Raw genomic sequence first — 21,706 nt, 5'->3', positions numbered from 1 at the left:
AGTTCTTTGTTAGGTGCAAAATACATTTTAGGATGAAGATATTAAATGCTGAAAGGAAGTCAGAATTTCTTAAAAAAGGTGTAAAGAAAATGAAAAAAGTTCTTCAGTACTTTTTGGTAAATAAAAGAACAATACGCTAGTTCAATAAGTCTGGAAAGTTGTTTTTTTTTCATATTCATTCACTCTCGTTACTTTCGTTATTTGTATTCCAACAAGATTATATTCTGTATGGTAAGGTCTTAAATATCTTGATATAACTGTGTTTTAAGTGAGAGAGAGAGAGAGAGAGAAAAAGTATTTTCCTGTATGGAAATTGTGAACACCAGCATAGCAACAAATTACTGTCAAAACATACGTAATCATTAAGTGCACTGCCCAGTCGACGCGCACCTGTGACGTCACAGTGCGGGAACCGAGCGACCGACGATCTCACCTTGTTATTCCATCTTGTTATAATGTGTATAAATAATGGCTACTCGTGTAAGGAGTTTGAATAAGCGACACTAAACGCTTTGACACCTGTCATAAACTTCGCCACTTACAATATGACCGAGGTTATTAATGGGGTAGTACGTACCAATGCGTCAAGGCTCACAAACACCGTTAGTTCTGCCAGGAATAAACAACAGAGAAGAAAGAAAAAAAATAAAAGCAAAACCAATTCTGCCCCTCTGGCGAGACCACTTCGAAAATGAAATATTCGCATAGCGAACGGAAATTGGCTTTTGAAGGATATAAGTGTACGTCTCCAGAGGTTGGTTATTTGCCTAAATGCTTCTTTTACCGGAGTCGTTAATATCGTTATGTAGGAATGTTATAAAGCATGAGCGAGGTATGTGTCTGTTAGGTTTTTAAAACTTTTAACGTCACAGCGTAGATAAAATTGAGCGTCCACGTGCGCTGACGATTTCTGGTCTCCAGGGAGCTCGACTGGAAATGTTTATAATGGAGTTGCTTCCATTATTCAATATTTTTGCCGATGATGAAGGTCAATTTGACGGATGGGCTGGCTGGATAGATCATTTCGAGTTCAGAGAGGGAGAATAAAATGGAGCAAATCCTAAGCAAGATGTGTTTTGACATAGGCTTTGAATTGTTGAAGATAATATGGTTTCAGAGTATGATTTCTCACGTGTAAATTAAGTTCAGAAATTTCAAGGAAAAATGTTGTTGATTGCAAAAACCTGCTCACCCCGTATAGGGGGGTAGCGCTGTCAGTGGACCTCATGCGGTGCTCTGTAGGCATTACTTAAGGTTCTTTGCAGCGTCCCTTCGGCCCCTAGCTGCAGCCACTTTCGTTACCTTTACTGTGCCTCCTTTCGTATTCTCTTCCTTCATCTTACTTTCCTCCCTCTCTTAACACTTGATTCATAGCGTAACTGCTTTGAGGTTTTCCTCCTGTTACACCTTTCAAACCTTTTACTGTCAATGTCCATTTTAGCGCTGAATGACCTCATAGGTCCTAGTGTTTGTCCTTTGGCCTAAATTCTATATTCAACACAAGAAACCTGTTCAGAAAACGTGGAAGATGATCCTGTAGGATTTAACGATTAAAACAGAACCGCCGTGAATTTTTAAAAGTATTTAAAATCAAATATCCACCGTCGTGGCGCAGTGGTAAGGTTCTCGCCTACCAGGCAAGAGGGCCGGGGTTTCAAATCATGCCACTCACCGGTGGCTAGGGTTGTTGTTTTAGATCTAGCTGGTGGCCTTATGCCAGCACGGGCTCTTGCTCATAGAGCAGTCCGTAAGATGGCTAGGGGATGGGGCCATTGCATAGGAGAATAGGTACCAGCCCTCTGGCGGGGCAGGGCGTGGGGGTGGGGTGGGGGGGGGGGTGTTTAAATAGTGGTCCTAACGACACATTGGCCAGTATCTTAGGCTTTGGGACCTGTCCCTCTACTGGCAATCATCTCTTACGGTCTGCTCTAGGAGCAAGAGCCCGCGCTGGCATAAGGCTAGCTAAATCTAAAACAACAACAACAGGGGATCAGCGCCTGTTATATGAGCCTCGCTGATTCCTAAGAACTGTGAATGAAAGTTTATCTTCAAAAAATAAAATAAAATAGAATAAAAAATAAATGGTTGCTTGATGAGCAGAAGGAGGAATATCATTTGCAACTGAATTTCAGCTCGGGATGAGAGTCAGTGTGATAAAAAGACATTGGAAAAACCGGAGAAATTACAATACTAAAACCCCTTCAAATAATGAACATGCCCTCCGGAGACAGCAAAGGCGCCTGTAAACTTTTGTTTTCGTGCTTCCCGTCTATGAAGGTGTCTATGATATTTATTTATTTCGTATTTTGTCGCTGTTTATATGTTACCACAGAAACGGTTTGCCATTAGTGTTAAGGCGTGACCTGGGGTCAATGAACTTTATTCTTGTGGATTTCTGGCGAGTTTAGTTTACTCGTGACATTCATGACCGCCATTAGATATAAATGGCTAACGATCCATCATTGTGCTCACGGTCCAGATAGATGCTATACTTGGCCTCGATTTCATTCCTTTTTATTCCTATTTTCGTATTCTCCATTGCTATTCTTGTAGTTATCGGTACCTTTTAACCGTCCGTTGTTTTCGCATTTTGCTACTAGTTTAATGTACCGTAAAATGAGGTGAATTCGGGTATTTCTTTGGTAAAAAAAAATCTCGTTAAAAATTCATGAATATTTATTGCGCAAATTGATCAAACTAAAATCCTGTTTAATACGTTTGTTTCAGTGGTCCTTTATGAACTGCGGTGATGGTAATAATATTAACAGATTTCAAAGTTGGCCAAGAAAAAAAAAATATATCAAGAGCACTTTTCTATACATCTTTCTTCTAATCGGAGAGTAAGCCTACAAACTCCCCTGTTGTTGTTGTTGTTGATCTTGCTGTTGTTGTCGTTGTTGGGGGATTAGGAAAGCCCTATGGAAAAGCCTAAACAGGCCTGAAAAAGGTTTCGCATTGAAATAAAGATACAGAAATTTTAGGATAGGATGTTTATGATATATTTATTAGAATGAAAATGTAAAAAATACGTAATGTACATGTTATACAGAACAGAACAGTTATTTTTAATGCAATATAGAGTATTTTAATTTTCGTTGATGAAACAATGCTGTATTTGACATTTCTTTGGTAAATAAAAAAATCTGGTAAAAAAAGAATTATTAATATTTATGACACAAATTAAGCAAACACAAATCTTGTTTAATACGTTTGTTCGAGTGATGGTAACAATCTTGACCAGTTTAAAAGTTGGTTAAAAAATCAAAACCAAAAAGAACCAACAAACAAACAAGGAGGGCACGTTTTCTATAATTTTTTTTCAACGTTTCTCTGACAGGACGATGTATATTATTGTGCGTGAAATTATATAGATGGGCGTGCAGTAAATACTAGAAATTGAAAAAACAGATACACCATCTGTCTTTTTTAGCGAAGATTTCTGTAGGAGACATTTATTTGGCCTGTGGGCATGGAGGCATGTTCATATACCCTGGGATGCCCGACGCATATTCTTTCCCCTTTGAAATGGATGGCTCCCTTAGTGGGGTAGTGCCGTCAATGCACCTCTCAGGGCGCACTGTAGGCATTACTAAAGGTAACCTCTTTCCATTCCTTTTACTGTACCTCCATTTATGCTTAATGAAGTTTTCGTACAAATACGACAGAGCGATCCTCTGGTACAGAGGGATATGAATCTGGATTCCTGCGGGAGCCTGCTATTCCTTGTTAATTTTCTATTACGAATTTGTTTTGCTGTTTTATGGCTTTTTGAATATCAAAAGGAGCCTGCAATTCATAAGTGCTATTGTTAATTTTCTTTTTTTATTTTGTTTTTGTTTTATAGGTTTTTAAATATAATTTTTTTATCATATGCCACACTCTTCATTAAGAGTACTCATGAATAGTCAGACAATTAGAATTATTTGGACTGAATACAAAATGCGTGACATTCTCAGCATTTACACATAGAAAATCAATCTATTCTGGAGAGATTATTTCTCTGGTGTATTTAGCATTGGGACGATATAAGTAATAATAACAGCCGAGTATAACATCGTAATTGATGACCAAAATAACAAAGGAAATCGTCCATTCGGTTATGTATAAACTTTACAGAGAAATGTTATCCATTTACTCCCCAAATTGAAAAAGGAGAAGTTTAAATTTTTACCGTAAACTGGAGTGGTTACTAAAACATTCGTTTTATTTTATCCTGATTTATTGTCTGTATATATATATATATATATATATATATATATATATATATATATATATATATATATATATATATTTTAGATAACTACTTAATAGTTATGCAAATGACATGATAAGGGGTCGACGCGTAATGAATATTTTCAACTTATGTAAATTGAATATATTCTGGAAACATTATTTCTTTATAATATATATATATAAATATATTGAATTATATATATATATATATATATATATATATATATATATATATATATATATATATATATATATATATATATTATATATATATATATATATATATTATATATATATATATATATCGGACGCAAGCTATTCCTAATGTATAGTGAATTAAGTGTGTAGCTATATTTGTGGATTAATATATATGTAAGTGTGAGAGTCTGTGTACCGGTAGGAGGAATAACTTTTTTTTTTTTTTTTTTTTTGCCTTTAACTCTCGATTGTGCCATGAGACTATACATCTTGCTAAAACTACTAACTCTCATAAATTGTATATAATGAGCTGTATGTTACTACCCTCCTGAATAATTTAGCCAAATGAAGGAGTCACCTTACGCCAAAGACATATTTCAAATGAGAATTTCGGAATCGAAGTTCCTCTGTAATAATATGTTGATATGTTATTGCACGAAAGGAGAAAGAGGTAGAAGAGTTTTAACCCTAAAATTCCCAAAGTAAAGAACTTTTTATCAATGTTTACACTCGGGGATATCAATGGAAATAAATGATCACTGACGATAGAATGGTCCACTATTCGGAATTGACTGATATTTAGTATATTATGTCTTTTGATTTAGAGGTAAGCGACGTAGATCATTTTGTGACGTTTCGTTTTGCGCATATGATTAGAATCGATCCCACTCAGAATGTCCCCAAAGTACGAACAGTTTTCCGTTAGTCTGTGGAGGGCCTTTCAAGAAATGAATTCATTCATTCCTAGACTGAACAGAAGGAAAATGATAAAACAAAATTGGTGTATCTTTGCAAACGGTATATTATTATTTTCCTGCACAGCTGTGAAGGGCTTGGACAGAAAGCCAGGGTCATCGACATTGTATAACTATAAATAGGAGCATACACTCGAAATGTGGTGAAGGTATATTCTGTTTTTTTCCATCTGTCCATCCGCCTGTGGTGTTTGCGTATGGTAACACTGCGTCCCGGGCTTTAGATAGTTACATTCAGCTTACTCAACAATAATAACAATATCCTATTTCGAATATTAACGGTGTAATTCGCATACAGTAAATTATTAAAACACTTTTCAGTTGCAAATGTACACCCAGATATCCTTTTATTTACCTAAAACTTACACATAGCGTAACTATTTAAAGCCCAGGACGCAGTGTTACCATGCAAAAACACCACAGGCAGATGGACAGATGGAAAAAAACAGAGTATAGGTGCATTTACGATGAGCAAGTCCATCTGGATGCAAATCGCTCCTAATTTACTGAAGTATTATATCAATCTGCTATTTGTTGTGTCGTGCAAAAAAAGTCTTGACATTCTGTTAACTTTAATTACAAAGTTGATTCTTGTAAATACAAACACACACACACACATACACACACACACACACACACACACACACACACATATATATATATATATATATATATATATATATATATATATATATATATATATATATATATACAGAAACAAGTTTAAGATTATAGTTAACAAAATTTACATCTGGCATAGTCAACGTCTTAGACATGGCTCTCTCAAAAATAATTCCTTGTTTTCCTTCCATTCTAGTCGGTTGGTACCTCAGTGGTTCTTCTTCTTTTTTTAACTATTTATATTTTATTGCATTTTAACATGAATACTATTGTGAATCCGTATTTTTTTTTTGGTTTTTAATATATGCATTTCTCTTTTAACAGACTGAAGATGCACAAAGTTGATGTGGGAAACGTTTTATAATAAATCTTGGCCTTCATGTTTAGTATCAATGGACCTCCTGAACCTCTTATGTCTGCGCTCCTGTATACCTTATATATATTATTATATATATATTAGATATATATATATATATATATAATATAACATATATATATATATATATGAGTAGAGAAGAGAGAGAGAGAGATGATGAGAGAGCGAGAGAGAGTAGAGAGAGAGAGAGAGAGAGAGATTTGTAATGGTACCAATAACAAAACTGCCAAGTTCAGACTTAAATGCGAAATACACTTTGTTATCAGATTAAATGCATATTTGTTTTGTAGAGCGATTTTTTTAATGCAATAGATTATATAAAGTTTAAATGCAAATGGAATTTTGTTATAACTGTCGAGTTACAATACAAGATATAATAAATATATATGCATATATACATATAAGTAGATATATATAATTTTTTTACTTCACTCCTATAGACACACATTCGTATAGTTATAAACGACTATTTATTACCTTGAAATTATCTTTGAAGTTAAAGTATGTATTGCTAAAGTTTTACAGTAAAAAGTGACTTATTACAGGGTGTTGCGTTTAGTGTCACTCTGGTCCAAGGACCAGAGGGATTAAGTGCTACTTAATGCTACTCAACCTTCTGCAGTGTAATCAGATAGACTGAGTTCCGGTTTGTTCAGGCGATTAACCATGTGATATAAAATATAAATAAAAAATTTAAAAAAACGCACACACACAAAAGTCTCTTTGGCCAAAATATCTAGATTTAAACCATTATCATACTGTAAATTTTAGAAGAAAACAATAGACTATGTTCCAGCCTTGTAATAGATACAACTAACCTATTTAAAAGTTGTTCGAAATCGAAGGGAAGAAAGAAATAAAGAATAAAAAAGGGAAAGGATGCAAAGCTAACTGGAGCGACAATGCAAGATCGAAAGAGGAATAATGAACATAAAGATAACATCTATAGTTCATCTCCTCCCTCAGTTCAAAGGAAAATACAAATCTTCATTTTTGACATGTCTTCTCATATCATCTCAGAGCTTCATAACTGCGCTTGAAAATCACGAAGACGAAAATGGCATTCATTATGACATCCAAGAGGAACCCGACGGAAATGCTGGTAACGTTGACAACCCTGTAAAGCGTCGATTTCGTCCACGAAGTGGGCCGTTGTTTTGGTGGTTGAGGGGCCACCAGCTGCCAGGCGTCGACCAACAGGTTCTTCTTGAACGTCGTCATCTTTCAAAGGGATTAAGGAATCTTGGACGTTGGTCGCTTTCTCTTCGCGTTTCTTCTCTCTTTGATCCCAGAAACATCGAACTAAGCAGAGGAGACTGTGGTGAACGAAGCAGGAGAATAGCCTGAACATGGAGAAGCAGAAGTACATGTCGATGAGCTTGGGTTGAGCAGACACGGGCACCGTCATGGCCACTTGAGAGATGAGGGATGCTATCACAATCAAGGCAGCGAGAGTCACGTTTATGCGGTCACTCGAGGGGAAGGGAATTAAAGATATCAAGTTGAGAGTTCCTCAGGGTAACAGAAGGCAATGCCATTTGGACGATTCATTCAGGCTGGCTGATTTTCCTCCACACGCCTAAGAACCCTTCCAGTCCAAACAGTCCTTGTCTAACGTCAGTCAGCCTAATGACTAATGTATTTGAATTCCAAAGGAGCACATGGAAGAATATGTCGAATTTGTCAAGATTTTAGGCTGTAGGTCTTGTGCCTTATTAGTAGAATGGATGGTTAAATTTTTCTACACATTTATGAACTAATCAATCCTTGGAATCTTTATCAAATTGTGCTCTTTTCTCTTATGTGCAATGCTGCATTGTAAATAATCAAAACATATAACTGCATTAATGTACCTGTCATGACTTTTCACATCTACATTGGTACAGCACAGTGGTTCCCAAACTTTTTCTATTCGTTACCCACTTATCATACAGGATACTTGTCTATGATCCACCACCCACCGTACTGAACCTGTAAGTTGTCTCCACTGGCTCCCTAACTACTAAACTCCTAAACATACATATCCTCAGATTATGGCCCCCTGCAATCTGCTACATGGTCTCGCCCAGGGGGCAATGGCACCCCCAGTTTGGGAACCACTGGATTATAGCAAATTCTCTCTACTTTACCATCTAGGTCTTCAAATGGCTTCTTATTTACACTCTATAATCAGAAGATTTTGCTCAATGCTTGGCATTTCTGTGAAAAGGTGATCATATAGGTGATCTACTCAAACCTTTATTGACATGCAAGGTTTTCCCTTGAAATAGTTGATCGTCAAGGACTACCCTAAATTCATCCATCTCAATGAGTTTACCATCCAAATGTCAGTTTGAAGAGCAGACTCAAACTGGCTATTACAGTTGGTAACATTTGGTCTCGTAATCTCTGGGCTAGAGTTTGCTTCCCCATCAGGGAGCAAATAGTGAGGCTGTCTACCAGAGGTTACCACCACGAGTGACCTGGTGGGAAGTTGGGGTCACCAAGCTGATGGATGCCCGAGAGGCAAAAGCCTGGGAGAGGACTGCAACTGACGACTTTGACACTGACTATGAGTGGATATTTGTGTAAGTAATGACCATTCATGAAAAAATCTGACTTACCTAAAGTTATCGTCTTCAAAAAATTCCGTCAGAGATCCTATGATGGTCAGGACGATGCAAGGGAGGAAAGTGGTTAGGATATATGCCCCGTATCTTCTGCTCAACATAATCTGTTTATGAAAACAAAGTATAGAAAATTTCCAAAAATGATATTTTCACATACTTAATCACAAAGTTGCGCTTTATCTGAAGTAATATTTCTTCTATAACATTTACCAAAATCCTTCATCAAGATCACCTAAGTTTCATTATTTTCAGTTTTACCCAAGTCCCTATGTTACAGGTTACTTGACTCCTTGATCATCAGGTTGAGCCTTACATTAATTCTTCAATTGAAGACTAATTTGAGCCAACTGCAAATAGCTATAGTGATAAAAACAAGTTATCCACTAGATATATCAGTAACGAGAATTCCAGTCTTTTAACCACTGGCATAGTTGATATCTATAAATTTTTCAAAGAAATAACAGATATTTAGCAGTCTGGGTATGTTAGCATAACATAAAAATACCTGATCTCTAAAGATCAGGTATTTTTATGTTATGCTAACATACCAAGGCTGTCAATAATTACAGTAACTCAAGATAGGATCCAAAGATTAACTTGGGTCTCAAGCCTAGCGACATTATGTCTTTATCCAAAGCTTGACCTGAGATACCATTATTCTGCATATTTATACGGGGATCAAAGGTGAGAGAGGCTGACGCCTCTTAAGGCGTCAGCCTCTCTCACCTTTGATCCCAGTTGACTATTACCAGTTGACTATCGTTATTACAAACAGCAGTATATTTAGGTACACATTGCATTTCACTGTATAGAAACTGTCATTCAGTGGCTATCAATGATAACTTTATAACATAGACATCCTCTGCAAATTCTGATCGTGTGAGGTTTCCCGTATAGTTATGCGAGCGCCACAGTGGCGTGGTTGGTATGGTGTTGGCGTCCCACCTCGGTGGTCGCGAGTTCTATTCTCGGCCATTCCATTGAGGAGTGAGAGATGCGTATTTCTGATGATAGAAGTTCATTCACTCTAGACATGGTTTGGAAGTCACGTATAGCCGTTGGTCCCGTTGCTAAATAACCACTGGTTCCATGCAACGTAAAAACACCATACAAACAAAACAAACAAAATACAGTTATGCAGGCAAATATGTACTTGAAAATAATACTTACATGAATCTTCAATAGATTGGCTTGGTTTGTTGACTGATTGACGAAAGTATAACATATAGGCTGAGTGGTAAAATCAGTGAGGGTGAAATTGTCTGGCTGTAGATTAATCATCTGTAAAAGGAAGGAAGACACTGTAAGGTCAATAAAGTCAATTTACACTGCAGTCATGTCTACAAATTAGCACTTCTCATGGTATTTATCCATGCATGTAAATAACTGAAAGTGGAATTAGTTCAGTGTATGTAATAAGAGAAGCATCAACAGCAATGGTAGCAATAGCAGTAGTGGCATGTTAGGACTAAAAGCATTGCCTTAATGTTATGTCAGTGATGTAAAGCATGGCCTTATTCCTTACGGGAGAAAACTTGCTTGTAAGATCAGCTATAACAGCAGAAATGGAAACCAAAGAAGCAGCAACAAGTATAGTACTTGTAGTAGTACTATTACCGCCTATATATAACAGTAATGCTCTGTTGAGCATTACTGTTATAAAGTGCTAGTTGCAGAAGTATTTGTTGCAAAAGTATGCAAGAAGAGAGGCATAAAGAAACATCAGGTCATTCATACACTTACTCTAGTGTCGAAATAGGCTTTATAAGCTCCGAACTGTGTAAGTGCGATCTGTATTTCACAAAGATGAACCTCAAAAGGGTAATACAGAAGGTCAAAGTCACAATCAAATGAAGAAGCAACGGACTCGATGTGGGTGATGTTTGCATTACTTTCAGCATTGTACTCAAATCCTGAGAAAATAGAAAGTGAACATAAACGAGTGTAATGTGATGTACAAAAGCAATGATACATCATATATGTATGTGTAAATGAGTAATATGATACAGATACATATTATCATGTGAAATGATTGGTTTATGGTTTTTATTTTGTCACCATTTTTTAGGGGATTCTTCCGCAATGACAATTATACTCGGGCATCTCCTCCGACAACAGCTACCACTGGCTCACTTGCTCCCCTCTAATGGTAGCTGGTTAGGAAGTTCACATGAGGAGTCTTAAGTTCTCTTCCAGCATTAACCTTGTAGCCCTTGTGATTAACTACTTCCTTAACTTTGTATGGCCCTTTCCACTGCAACATCAGTTTGTTTGTCTCCAGTGGTAGTGACTCATACACCTCCCACTCCACCTTGAATCAATGGTCTCTTTTCCTCTTGTTGCAGTGATGTTTCTGATGTTGCCATGCCACATATAGACTTTAGCTGGAGGGTTGACCTGTCTCCTCCATGCAATTCTTATCTTTAGCCCATAGTGATAAGTGTTGCTAACTTCATCCTCATAGCCTCTAGTATATGATTCCTGGAGAATCTCTATCTGTCCTCTCACAGTCCTTCCATACAGTAGCTGAAACAGTGAAAATGCACTGCTCAACTGTTATACTTCTTGATTTATAGACTGCATCGTTGGTAGATACTGGTCATAATCCTTGGGCCTGTCCTGTGCATCTTCAACCTAGATTTTAGCATGCTGTCTATACTTTCATACAGTCCGTGCATCTTGGGTTATATATAGTCTTAAATACTGCTTTGCTCACCAGATAGCTCACATGCCTCATTATTTTTTAAGTAAACTGGGTACATCGGTCACTGAGCATCTCCGTACAGAATATCATCTTACTTAAAACTACTTCGAGTATATCCTCTGCTACCCCCTCATTTTCTATTCCAGAAAGTGCTACCTCCTCTGGGTATCTTGTAGTGAAGTCTACCACTGAAGTCTACCTTCTGCAACACTTGGAATAGAGGGTCTGTCTGGTTTACAGTTATTCTCTTGAATGACTCTTCCATCTGTGACAGCCTTTTTCCCAGTGGTATATTGCTACTGAAGCCTAAGCCTCTTTGCAGTCTTGTGGCAAATGTCGCAGGACCTGAGAAAACTGAAGATGCCTGTTACTGCTATTAGCCAATAGATATTGCTGGTTGTATTGTTGTCAGTCTTTTTTGCTTTGAGACAATCACTGACAATGGACGTATCGGCCAGCTTCATCACTTAGGCATTATGTATCTTCTGCACTAGGATTTGCTAGAAGCGACTGCCAATGGCTTAATACTGCATTTCTCCCACTGGGCTTGGGCTCTGTTCACAATTGCTGCTGTCTTTTCGGTATTTTCGGTAATCTTGCTTATAAGATTGCGCCGAAGAAAGTTCAGCGCATATTTGTTATTCTTCAGCCTCACAATTGCACTTTTCATGCTCATAACAGTAGAGGAAAAGACCCCATATAGACTCCACTTTCGTAGCCCCGCCCCCCCACCCCCAAGGGGCATGGCTACCCCCTCCCCCCTCCTGATAAGCTCATGTACGTACGTGAGGCCTAAAAAGGGGCGGGGCAACCCCTAAAACCCCAAAAGGGGCGTGGCCACCCCGACCCCATATAGACTCCACTCCACTGTCGGGGGGACGTGGCCACCCTGACCCCACCCCATAGACTCCACTATTCTGGGGGGTGGGGGGCGTGGCCACCCCTGACCCCATATAGACTCCAATATTCCGGGGGGCGTGGCCACCCCTGACCCCAAATTGACTCCATTTGTATTATAAGCTCATGTACGGATATGAGCTCAAAATTGACTCCATTTGTCTTACAAGCTCATGTACGTACATGAGCTCATATTAGGGGGCGTGGCCCCCCTTAACCCCAAATAGACTCTACTTGTCTTATAAGCTGATATACGTAGATGAGGTGTAAAAGGGGGTGTGGCCACACTTGACCCCAAATCGACTCCACATTATTGATGAGCTCATGTACATACATGAGGTCGAAAATGGGGTTGGGGGCGTGGCCACCTGTAACTCTACGGGAATAAAACCAACATTTCAACCCGCCACCACCGACCCCAAATTGACTCCACTGTTCTACACCTGTGACATCACGTAACTCTAGGGGAATAAAACCATATTTTCAACCCCGACCCCCCAAATTGACTCCACCTTTCCTAACCCCCTGTGACATCATGTAACTCTCCGGGAATAAAACCAACATTTCAACCCCTCCACCCCAAATTGACTCCACTTTTCTACCCCTGTGACGTCACGTAACTCCGGGAATAAAACCATCCTTTCAACCCCCGACCCCAAATTGACTCCACCTTTCCTAACCCCCTGTGACGTCACGTAACTCTCCGGGAATAAAACCATCCTTTCAACCCCCGACCCCAAATTGACTTTACCTTTCCTAACCCCCTGTGACGTCATGTAACTCTCCAGGAATAAAACCAACATTTCAATCCCTGACCCCAAATTAACTCCACTTTTCTACCCCTGTGACGTCACGTAACTCTCCGGGAATAAAACCATCCTTTCAACCCCCGACCCCAAATTGACTCCACCTTTCCTACCCCCTGTGACGTCACATAACTCTCTGGGAATAAAACCAACATTTCAACCCCCCACCCCAAATTGACTCCACTTTTCTACCCCTGTGACGTCACGTAACTACAGGAATGAATGACTTTTTGTGACTCATGTCCCCTTTAATTGTTTTCAACGTAACCAGGACGTTTACCTCATCTTCCTCCTATAAAATCTCTAAATTTATATATGCACATCGCGAATATAGTCTCTCTCTCGCTCTCTCTCCCTCCCTCTCCCTCTCTCTCAGCCATTACATTTTGTTATAGTTATATATATAGTATATATATATATATATATATATATATAGATATATATATATATATATTATATCTATATTATATAAAATGATTTAAAAACAAAATGTAATGGCTGAGAGAGAGAGAGAAGAGAGAGAGAGAGAGAGAGAGAGAGAGAGAGACTATATTCGCGATGTGCATATATAAATTTAGAGATTTTATAGGAGGAAGATGAGGTAAACGTCCTGGTTACGTTGAAAACAATTAAAGGGGACATATATATATATATATATATATATATATATATATTATATATATTAAATATATATTATAGATATTATATATTATATATATATAATATATATATATATATATAATATATATATATATATATACTATAATATATTACAGCAGCTGCTTAGATATTCAGAGTATCATGATAAAAGGATATTTGGCAACTGACTTCATCCTCATGTGATACATATATTTATCAATTTGATATCTCCCCCAATAACCAACAGGGTCAATGTTATCTGATGATGAATCACGCACACACACACACACGAAGAAACGAGACCTTATCGCCATATCTGCCAAGCTGACTTCACCCCCACGTGAAATTTTATTTATCATAGAATTTGAGTCATAATCTCCATGGCGAATACGAGGACAAAGGTACACATTTCAATTTTGTTTATTTATTATACCGAGGTTGAAAGAGGTTGAAAAATCAAATTACAGGCGGAATTGTTATTTTATATTTGTAACCAATGCTAAATACAGGGGAATTAATTAATATTCTATACAAATACATACATTAGAAAAAAACTGTACAAACACGAACGCGATAATATACGCATTCGCTTTTTCAAAAACAATACTTCAACAAAACATACGGCTAGTATATATTTTCTAACCTGTTCCTTCACATCACAGCCCTAGTATATACCACAAACATCTTCTCCAGCACTTTCCCGACCGTGTATCAAAGACGACGTTTCATCTAACACCTCAAAGCTTTTAAATTTAGCTAACAAGTTTTTCATATATAAATCTTCCACACACCTTTCCTCCAACAGGGATAAATTCTTTTTCATTATAGCATCGCAACATATTTTACCAATTTTGCTCATTTCATCACTGAGGACAAGTTCCCGAAAACTAACTTGCACGAGGAGGTTGATGAAGCCATGGCGAGAGTTCACGTCTTGATGTGACAATCCTTCAAGAGATAATGAGCTACGAAAGCCCCACAACCCGAGATCTCTCTATCACAATCACTGTGATAAGGGTAGTACTGTTTACCCGTACCCAAAACTAAATCGAGACAATCCCGAGAATACTGGGTTAACAACTGACGTGCGATTTCAAGGGAACCTTTCTGTTTGATATGACTCGAGGCGAGACTAGAAAGGGTCCCTCTAATCACGTTGTTGCTATCCACGAATCTCAGATTGCCCGATCTGGCCGAGTAAAATTTACTACCCTCACGTTTCAGAATTTCAAAATCATGCTGAGCCCCTGCCTCTTTCAAGACCAGGGCGATGTCATATGACAAATTGTGTACGAACACTGTTAAAGTTGGCTCCTTAAATTGCATATTCAAATTACACTGTTGACACAGTGCACACACAAAGTTGTCCCGTGCCACAAAATGAGCGTGATGTCGCATTTTCGTGACTCCAGCCTTGAATTCGACGTTACATCCTTCGCAATGAGTGCTCGCTTCAAACTTATGGGTGGATTCAGGAGTCATATGTAAAGGATACGCACGCATTCATTCATGCAATAACGTCCAGTCCCGGTTCATGTTCTGCAAACAATCATCAATGCATTTCTCTCCGTGACTTAGTCTATGGGTACAATATTCCCCCGTTCTACCGTCAACGATCACGTAGCAGTAAGCGAAAGCTTTCTGCCGAGATACTATTCTCGGATCGTCTTCTCCGGTCTTCGGTTGAATATTATACGCCTCAAAATCCAGGAAAGCCATGTGCAAGATTGGCAGCAGAGCTTTAACTTTAGTAAACTGTTTAAATTGGCCGGGATCTGGGTATTCGACAGTGGTTCGAGTAGTACAGGCCTGAGTGTGTGCCTCGCGGATGGTGGGACTATTAAACAAAGTCAAACAATTGTAACACATACCACCCGCGTGCTCAATCCCCCGCCCTTGCTTGAATCCGTGTCGGAACTTCTTCACGAATGCCAACATATCCTTAATCAACGCGACGTGGTCGTCAGTGATTAATAACAACGTGACCAAATGAGGGCTTTGGGGGTTACCACCTTTCCTCGCCAGATGCACCGTCCAATGTTCTTTCCGCTGTTTCCCCATGACTAATTCACATAATTTATACAGATATATGTTGAGTTATTCCCCTTTTCTAATGTTTTGAAAGAGTCATGGGTCAACGGCATATCTGGCGAGTGTTTGATATTAAATTGTCCCCTCCCCATCCTCCTCATTAAGACACGAGGGAGGTTGTTAATACGTGTGGGAGGGTTATCCCGGAGTACAACATACGTTTCTAACGCTGTAATGACACAGTTGTACCCGGACTGAATATTGATAACCTGATCACTACCGCGGACTCCCTTGGGATGCACCTTGAAGTTATTAATATTCACTAACTCACGCCGCATGATATGAAGTTCAACCCTATCCAGCGAGGTCATATACCAACCCGAACCCTCAGTACGGTTGAGTCTCTCTTCCAAGTTATTAGCTATAAACTCAATAGCCTCCTCCAGGGAGTCATAGATCGAGTCAATCGTAGTGAGGGTGGGTGGAGTACATACATAAAAAGCACTTTTTTCATTCATGTCGCCTAGCATCCTCACGCTGGTGACAATAACGCACAAGTAGAGCATAGCCAAGCGAATACCTCTTTCAAGGAAGTTACTGTGCACATCTTTGCGTAATCGGGCTATGCTACTACTTAACTTCATTGCCACGTCAATGTGTGACCCTACTGCAGCCGCATAATGAATGGTACTCACTACCTTATTACCCTCCGTTCTTTCCCTCGTGAGTGATGATCCCCTTCTGGTTCCTACACCTCCACCAACGCGCGATGCTTCATTATTATTATTACTCCCCATCAAATCTTCATCTAATGAGAAGTTTTCAGTGAAGGGATCTGTAAAGATCATGTTAAATAAGCACCAAAGTGAACGTGTATTATAATAATAATAATAATAATACATAATAATAATAATAATAATAATAATAATAATAATAATAATATTTTACCTGGATCGGAGGGTGGTGAGGATGATTCATCATGGCGGTTAGAGGCTTGGACATTTTCTTTAATGACATGACAATCTGTGTGATAACAAATTCATGAATATGGTGTGACATAACATGAACGTGGAGGTTTTTATGTACATATATTACAAACCCGATGCCCATTGTTAGTCATACGGTCTACATTCAACATGTGTAGCAATCACATCATATACGTGAATAGCAATGCATGTATAGGTACATTTCCAGAAAATCGGGTGTGTAAATTTACCAATAGGTTAGCTGTCCCTATATCATTACCGAAAGGAGTGGAATATGAAGTGGGGCTAGTGGGAGTCATTCTCCCGAAATTATATTACGCTATTAAACCAGGAGACATTGATTTTACTATTCAATTTAACGCGATCTATAACGAGTCAGATGGGAAACGCGTTTATGCGTTCCTGTTGGCCACACCCTTGGGTAAGGCTTTACCCTAATTTTTTGTATTTCTGAGGCATGGGGGTTTGAACACAGAGGTTACTCTTTTAATTAGGATCATTTACAAAAATTTGTTGGTGACCTTACCAGGAATTCACTTGAAGGGGTGATAGAGAACATCTTTAATTAATACGTTTTCTGAGGCATGTCTGCCTACCTCTTCAAGGGACTGAAGATGGAGGGAGACAGGCCTCCGAAAGAATCTCCTTCTCTGAACCTTCCGTACTATTGAGGTCCTCAGTGGAAGTAATAATTTTTTACACAGAGAATTTGTGTTTTCGGAAGTAATACGTACATATATATATATATATATATATATATATAGATATATATATATCATATATACATATATATATATACGTATTTGCGGTTCCGGATTTGTGAATTTTGCTAAGGAATATATAGTATACACATTATTCATGGAAATTTTCTTATTCACGGTATTTTTCACAAAGAAACATCCAATAATTGCTGTATTTTCTAATAGTTTTCGTGACTAAATGCATTTTTAAAAATAAAACTATTAAAATACTTGGGTATAAGAGTTTTTAGAGTTTTTTTTAGTGTTTGAACTATCAAAATAGGCAGTTTTTATAAGTATTTTAAAGGGATGTCAAGCATTCGCGGATTTGAACTATTCGTGGAAGATTGTGTGGTACACATTCCCCGTGAATACCGGGGGTCGATTGTATAAATATTATATACATATGGTAAGCATACGCAGGCGCACATATACATGTAGTCGTGTACGTTAAAGCACCCAATGAATTTTTTAGAAAGGCTCTTATCAAAATAACCACGATAAAAGCCATTGTATCACCAGCTTGGTCTTATATTTAGAAATTTATAACGAGATAATTATACCTTAACTGTGACTCACTCTTGTTGAAATTAAGTCTATTCAGGGCCATTTTGAACATTTCTAAGCAAACGCTGTTTAAGTGCTCCATTATCGTTCGACTCAATTTTTCAGTCACTTTTCCCAATTGTTTATTTTATTTGTATATAAGTGAATGTTAAATGTTTGTTTATTGATTGAATTTTATTTCTTTCTCAATGTTATCTTTATTTTGTTCTGCAGGCAAGAACAGTTCAGTAGCAAAATGTGAATGATGTTTGAAATTTTTTCATAATCGTTTCTGCCCTTTATATTTTAGTGAGATTTCCTAAAAGGAACTATTCATATAATAAATTTTGTAAGGGTTTTATTATTATAGTTCATGAAACAGAATGTCTTCTATACCAAAGGGGCCAAATAGAGAAAGCAACCCAGTGCAGAGAAAGAGAGGTCAACAATAAACTATGAGAGAGAAATACAATTTAAAAAAAGGTGAGATGAAGAAAATGAAAAGAAACCAAATGAGGCTGTTGTGAGCTTGTCATGGAAGCTTGGCTGGAGTTATGGTTATGCTGTGATCATATTTATTCTTTAGCGAATGATTTTTTTTATATATATATATTTTGGCGATGTGGCTGATAGAGGGCAGTACTGTAGCCGTAGCTTTCGGTGAAATGTCCGTCTTCCCTGTTTTGTTTACATTTAGTTGACTTTGGAGGCAAGTGAAGCGAGAATAGGCATAAATCTTGGGTTTTTAAAATGTAAACAGTGGCTCTGGATTCACCGTCTAAAATAGCAACCGCTTGGTATGATTTACGTGTTCCACATCAACGCATTTCAGCCATATTTTATATGATCGTTATTTATCAATCGTAAGTGGTTTTGATTATTGACATTAGTGACTGGTTGAGAATTACTGTGGGTCGCACGGTCCTTTTTCAACTTATTTCTGTGCTGTTTATGGAGCGGTCATCGGTTGATGGTTACGTGATGTATTGTGGGGATATCGCCTACTTTTTGGTGTTGTGTTGGAAATTATTGAAGCTTAGATATCACACAGTGTCGCTAAATTTTCGTAATGCTCAAACCTGAATAGTTGTGAATAGTAAATGACATACTATAACTATAGGAAGTCTTCTATCGTGTAGCACGCAAACACAGAAGTGTTTTGCACATTAGGACAGAATATCAAAAGTGTCCCTTCATAATGGAATTGACGCTTGGGAGTCAATTCACTTGATCTTGTTGCAATTTTGAGAGACTACTCTTAGTTTATTGCGTAGTTTGGTCACGGTTGAAATATACCCTTCAGAAAAACTTTGTAGCATTGAACTTCCCAAAAGATATGATCTGCATCATCATCTGTCATTCCATCATCCATTTTCCTGTATTTCTGTCTTCCCTTCCTTGACGAATGATTATCATTATGCTGACGTTGATAACTCGACTCGAGAGGAATTGATGATCATGATGATACGGACTATTGTTTATTATTAGATCATGACTCCGTATATAGGTATTGTTATCGAAAGGACGAAGGTGATAATGAAATAAAGGTGTAACTGTCGACTAACACAATGATAACACGCTCATTAACCATCAGGGAAGATGAGAATGATGTGGTAATAACTGATGTAACTCAGTCGTAAGTGAAGAAGATGAAGATAATAAGGGAAAACGAATAGCTGGATGCGTTGCGTTATCCAACTTACTGAGGAGGTAAGTGAAAGGGATGCCTGTCTGCCGCAGGTAATTGGTGACGTGTACGTTGGCCTTCTTCGAGTCGTCGCCGACGATCCAGTGAATATTCTGGAGGTGCATCAGCGTCTGCGCCAGGCGCGTCAACTCGGCCATCTGCGAATATGGAGACACGGGAGAAAGAAGAGAGAAAATAAAAAGATGAAAGTTCCTAGCAGAATTCCACAGTACACGCAGTTTCTTACTGCTCTCACCAATTTTAATTCAAATAACCTGAAAATTCGTATGGCCTTTTTATGTGGTAGCACATAGGGTCTTTGATGTCACGTGCTTGTAAAGCACTAAGTCCACAACTGGACTAAAATTCTGCACAATACGAGACCCATTGACTCAAGCGTCGCTTCGCCCTTCTTCAAAAGAAACTTACGCTTTCCCGCGTGAACTACAGAATCCTTGTAATTCAGGCGGGAATCATCGTTTACTTAGACATTACGGAAATCACTTAATCTATTTTACTCCTGAATGTGAAATATGACTGTTACGTTATCATTTAGGATCAAGGAATTGACTTAAAGTTCTGGCTGAAGGCCGTAATCTGCAAATTCTTGAATGGCTACGGAGTCCTTGGCTCCAAATCTCTACATAGATAATTTATCTCGTACTAGTGATTAGCAAATTATATTTATTAATGAAAATTCATAACGTCTTCTTTACTATAAGACGCGCTCCTTCCCCGCCATGCTTTTAGGAATTGCGTCTTAAACTGTCGTGTATTCCCCCCCCCCCCCCCCCGAAAATGATGTTCATAGGACATTAGACGAACGTACTTTACAAGCTTGCGAACTTTAAGCCCCAAACTTAAAAAGTGCTTGAGATACACTTAAAAAGTACCTGTTTTCGTGTACACTTTTAGGTTTGTGCAAGCCTTAAATATACTTGAAATAAACCTCAATAAAAGCCTTGAAAGAGCTTCAAAAAACCATGGTATAAACCTTCAAAAAGCCCATATAGAACCTTAAATAGGCTTTATAAATGCCTCATAATTACCTTTTAACTGCTTTATACAAACGTTGTAAGGATATTAAACAATCCTTATAGAGGCCCTGAAAATGTGTTTACAAGGTTTACATGAACCTTGCAACAGCTTTGAATAATAATTTTCAAGACCATAAAATGAAAGTTCATATACCTTATAATAAATAACTCAGGAGAATGAAAGTTTTAATCTTGCTTATCATTTATTTTGCACTGACATGTTCCAGTGAGGACTAACACTGTACAAGTAAATAGTCAAATAATGTGGCCTCTGTTTTGTATATAAATAACCTACAAATGCACTCTATTGATTCTTACCTCAGTAACAACAACCTCATTCCATAAAAAAAATTACAGTATAAAAAAGTATATATAAAGTATGTATATACATACATACATACACATGAGACTTGGGCTAATGGACAGCTATTTTTTATAAAACACACATACATATAAAATAGTCTGTACCATACTGAAGATTGCAACCACTTTGAATGATACACTCAAAAGATGAAAGATTCAAATGTATCACATCCCACCAAGCGCATGAACCATTTGTTTTGGTTTTATTTCTATGTTTCTTTTGGTAACAGATATATGCATGTACAAACACTGAAAATGTACATGAAAATAAACTTATAAAAATAAACCTAATAAAATTTTATGATATATATTATATATATATATATATATTATATATATATATATATATATATAATATATATATATATATATCTATATATATTATTAATATATATTAATATAGATATATATTATTAATATATATATATATATATATACTAATAAAAAATTTTTTAATTTTTTTTTATTTTTAAATATT

General features: G+C 37.5%; 1 protein-coding gene and 1 long non-coding RNA gene across 3 annotated transcripts in view; one reads left to right on the top strand and one right to left on the bottom strand.

The window, feature by feature from the left end:
* The window catches only part of LOC135223489 (uncharacterized), a 104,631-nt gene that overhangs the window by 28,588 nt on the left and 54,337 nt on the right, over positions 1-21,706 (top strand). The gene's annotated exons all lie outside the window — the stretch shown is intronic.
* LOC135224129 (uncharacterized) lies at positions 6,645-19,980 on the bottom strand. Its single transcript, XM_064263022.1, has 6 exons — positions 19,845-19,980; positions 16,818-16,892; positions 10,536-10,705; positions 9,963-10,073; positions 8,787-8,896; positions 6,645-7,655 (listed from the first exon to the last, which is right to left on the bottom strand). Exons 1-6 carry the CDS (start codon positions 19,951-19,953, stop codon positions 7,208-7,210), a joined length of 1,023 nt encoding a protein of 340 aa, XP_064119092.1. The 5' UTR covers positions 19,954-19,980; the 3' UTR covers positions 6,645-7,207.

This window comes from Macrobrachium nipponense, chromosome 10 (genome assembly GCF_015104395.2).
Source record: "Macrobrachium nipponense isolate FS-2020 chromosome 10, ASM1510439v2, whole genome shotgun sequence".
NCBI classification, from domain to species: domain Eukaryota; kingdom Metazoa; phylum Arthropoda; class Malacostraca; order Decapoda; family Palaemonidae; genus Macrobrachium; species Macrobrachium nipponense.
This window is presented reverse-complemented; position numbering and strand designations above follow the sequence as displayed.